Consider the following 4,496-nt stretch of genomic DNA (forward strand, 5'->3'; position numbering starts at 1 on the left):
TTTCCTTTTTAAAATGTGTACTTATAGACTAATATCACTTTTTGATATTTTCTTTGATTATAATTTTTTCTATTTCAGTAAAACTGTCTTCCCAAAACCCACAGCAACAGCCGTGTAGACGAAGACAAGCAGCTAAATCCCAAGGAAGAAGAAATTCTGTGGCAAACTTACCCATTGCAACGACTTTAGCAATACCCCAATTAGACGCTATTATGCGTCAACAGAAACTTTTAGACTTGCGTTTACAACAACTACAAGCGGATAGTAAGGATAATAACCGTATGATGGACGACGTGGAATTTATACGGAGATTAATGTCCGAAAATCAGAAAGCGTTGTGTAATGTCGTCCAAGCTTTGTCAAACATACAGGGTGAAATAGTGAACCTAGCCCAGTGTCTGAAACCAACTCCTAAACCAAGTCAACCGACTGAACCTACACCAAACGCTGTATCGAACGCACACCCGAAAACGAGTGGCGGTCTTGCAAACCGTACTGCTTCAGTGAGAAAAAGATCGGCGCCTGAAGAAGGCGAAAGTAAAGTGTAAATGTGAAATATATCGGAGCCTTGTTACATTTATTGTGATCGAAGTTTTGAACAAACCGACGGGTAGTGCTGGCGCTACAGCTTCTCAAAAGCCTGGGGTTTTCTTACCTACTGAAATTACTATCCAAAATAAAATATGCATGAATTAGACATATCTTTGTTGACTTGCTTCTGAAGAATTGAGCTTTGTTCGTCGTTAGATTCTGACCACAAGATCTTTGTATTGGTTTGGGGAAGATGATCTCGGGCTTTTGAATTTTATCTTTTATCTTTTACAATTATGGAGATTTTAATATGGCAGTTACAAATTTAAATATTTAAATGTTATTTTTATTTTTTGGTGTTGATACTAATTAGTGATATTTTACAAATTGTTATATTTGCCATCGTGTGAGTTGTGTACCTTCTCTAGATATGTGTCGCAATCTATGGTATAGCCAGAGAACAATCTGATTAAAATACAGATTAATATCGTGTCCAATTAGACACCATTAGACATTTTGTAGTTAGTTTCTAGCTTTCAAAAATAACAAATACCTCAATACAACCCAGTCTAATCATTGTTGAGCGTTATTCGGTGTCGAAACTTAATTTGTATTGTATTAAAGGTGACTGGAAACACGGTACTATATAAGTTGTATTTTAATCAGATTGACAACTATTTATTTATGGTATTGTGTGCAATATTTTATTATTCTAGACTTTGAATGAATGATACAGCTTTAATAGTTTTGTGTTTTGAGTTCAACAGATATTTTTGCTGTCTGTATTGCGGTTGTTTCTTTATTTTCTGTTTTTTGAATTTTTCTGAAATCTTTAATAAATCTGATGGGTTATCTTTAAAGAAAAACATTGTCGACTTTTTTTTGCAATTTCCAGAACGAGAGAGGCCGAGTGATAAATCTGAATAATGCAAAAGTCATGTTGAAGCATATCTAAGTACCCCTGTCATACAATTCTAGAATCTTTTCAAGAAACAATATTTATTTAATGATGAAATTTATTTCTTAAATGTCAACGTATCAACAACCTTATCCAAGCTTCAGATTGCCCATATCCATTTCTCGATTTTAACCACCAAAATATACTTTTATGGCATGAAACTAACCATTAAATTTCTCTCCCATTCCATTCAAACAAAGCATCAAGAATTTGGTGAGAACTTATTGGGTGGTGGATACAAGAAACATCAAAACTGGACCAAATATAGATTTGAATGAGATTGGTCAAGCAAGAATATTCGTGAGTCCTTGTGTTACAAGATTATTCCTGATGAGGCTCTTGCACTCTCTTTATATCCTCTGTTCTTTTTTCTGAAACTAAGAAGTTTATTCTACCATGTAACCATGTTGCTACAAAGTGGACTTAACTCGAACAAAGATATCTTTCAAATCTGGGACGATTCGAAAACAAACAAGGGCATTGTTTTCTTCGTTTTAGTTAAGATAAACAGTAATTAAAACTATAAAAACCTTGATTACCTAAAATGAAGTAAATTTCACGCGTTCTGTTTGAAATCGCCCCCGAATATACACAAATATTCTTACTCTCACTTGGTGAGAAAAGCATGATATTTGGCTCCAATGTTGATCAGATGGTACTTTTTCAAAAAGCATAAAATGACCATCGCGATTTCTTCCATTTTCAAATGCCACTTGGCGACATTCTGCTTAAAAAAATATAGCCTATGTATATCAGTCATATAACAAGCTGATTTTGGCCTGGTTTATTAAGACATTAAGTATATCGTTTCGAACTAATTCCTAAACCTATCCTGAAAAAAACAAAAAATCTGAATGGCCGACGAAATTTTTTCTTTAGCTTCTTCATAAGAAATATTCATTGCAAATATAGTGCTTGTATCGTCAAATGAAATATTGTAATCATTGAGAAATTATAATAGGGGTATAGATATAAAGGGACGCAATTCTCTGTTAATACCCCTCTATTCAGACTAAAGTTAATTCAATGTCACCAGAGCAGTGTAAACTGTTCTTTACAACGACAACGCCACCCAACATTTTATTGGGGAAAAATATATTAACTGTTCAAAGTATGTATCCGCACTTCTGCTCTCACATTGGACCAATTATTTTATCGTCACGTTAAGTAACAGAACTATTTTTCCAACCTGTCCAATGCATCATTAAAAACTGCAACAAATAATATAAGTTTGGCTTGAAAAAGAATTTTAAGAATTTTGATCAAAAACAGTTAATTTTATTCATTCAAATCAGTAACGATTTCAATTTGGCGAAAAATTTAGCTATGATTGACAATTAGACGACTTTAGACCTTCAATGGAAGGATGATAGCCTTATAACAATGGTTCCCCGAACACTGAAACTTGACAACGATGTTATTTGAATCATTCAACACTAGCCGAAATACTAAGATTTTAATCGGTCATTATTACAACACATACGTCGTAAACATCATGATCACAAGCTTTAGTCCTACAGATGGAATTTTGTGTAATCGTGTCTTGGTCTCAGTAACAAGAATTGTTCAGCTAAGATAATCAGTATAAGTCTTCACAGCTTACAGTCGAATTTTTAGCCTTCTTATAGCCACATGTATCCGTAATTATATGTATTTGAAGGTTTCATTGACAACTCGTTTATCTCAAATCCTCTATTTTGAAGAAAGTTAATGACTGAATAATTACCACAGAGATATTATATTACATCTAATTACGCAGTAGCGTAGTATTGGATACTCCAATTTGAAGGGAGAATATAAACTTATGAACGAAACAAATAGAGTGGATTTTCTTGTTTGATGACCATTTGATGGAATTAGACGATTTTGTACAGTTCTAGTATTTCTACAGACTGTTTGCTCTACCCCCGAATGCCCTCTGTAAGACTTTAAAGGGACAGGTGTGCCATTTTGGGGTGATTTGAGTTTTGAATATGTAAATAGTCTTCAAAAGTACTAGAAATGTACGAAAATCGTATAATTCCTTCAAAAATATCTCACTCAAACTAGGAATTTCTTTTCCCATTTCTATCGATGTCTATATATATGGCAGTGTCTCAAGAAAAGACGACTCGTCTTTGTAACTTTCAACGGCGAATGATTATGGACACACATAGATTTGAAGGCTCGACTGAGAACAATATTTCTGATTGACTAAGCTAAAATATTCCCATTTCTGAGACTAGGGTATGATTGGTAAACAACGACACACCTATACCTTTAATGAAATAATACAGAAATGAAAACCTGAACAGGACTGTGAAGCAGAATCGAACTAAACTCTTGTTGAGGCTATCGCCTTCAAACTCGCCATCCGTGATTAAACTGATAAATAAATCCGTCCAATGCTGTATACACGATTTCCTCAGAAAACTCCACGAACTTTCTATCCGTTGGTTTGATTGTACTTTTTCCGTATAAGAAACATTTTCCACCATGAGTCTGTGTCATTCCTTCTAAGGAATTTTTGACAGGAACTAAGGGTGGTATTTTCTGCTCCACGATCACCTCTCGAAATGCTTTGACAACCTTGACATTCTGTAACCACTTTAAAGAAATAACCTCCTATTACTGCAGGGTTGTTATTTGTGTTGTATATTTTTAGCCACTATTATTGAAATTATTTTTCTGGAAAGCCGATCTATTCACCCGTATATACACAAACCATAAGACTTAAGTTTGTCATATCCATCAATATGTCAAATAACATTTGGTCTTTGAGCGAAATAGTTTCGCCTTAACAAACGATGAGATCGTCTTAGCTTAGAGCAACAGCATCAGCATCAGCATCCAGTTCATTTAAGATCATCCGGACGTCTTCCATTCGTACATTCAATCCTACTTCTAAACATTTTGTAAGCATCAATTGAACTTACTTCAAGTTGACCTAATGTCACAGGTATACTACCTCTTACAACAAATTCAAATTTGTAGACTTTTCCAAAATGAGTCTGTGTTCTATCAGTCG

At 34.3% G+C, this 4,496-nt stretch overlaps 1 protein-coding gene across 1 annotated transcript in view; it reads left to right on the forward strand.

Moving 5' to 3' along the window:
- Nucleotides 1-548, forward strand: part of LOTGIDRAFT_157609 (hypothetical protein) — a gene marked incomplete at both ends in the record, with an annotated part of 25,337 nt that extends 24,789 nt beyond the window's left edge. The window contains one exon of the mRNA XM_009049812.1: nucleotides 79-548. Coding sequence (XP_009048060.1) covers nucleotides 79-548 — 470 coding nt within the window. The remainder of the gene's footprint in view (nucleotides 1-78) is intronic.
- Between the last annotated feature and the right edge of the window lie 3,948 nt (nucleotides 549-4,496).

Source organism: Lottia gigantea (assembly GCF_000327385.1).
Source record: "Lottia gigantea unplaced genomic scaffold LOTGIsca_14, whole genome shotgun sequence".
Taxonomy (NCBI): Eukaryota; Metazoa; Mollusca; class Gastropoda; family Lottiidae; genus Lottia; species Lottia gigantea.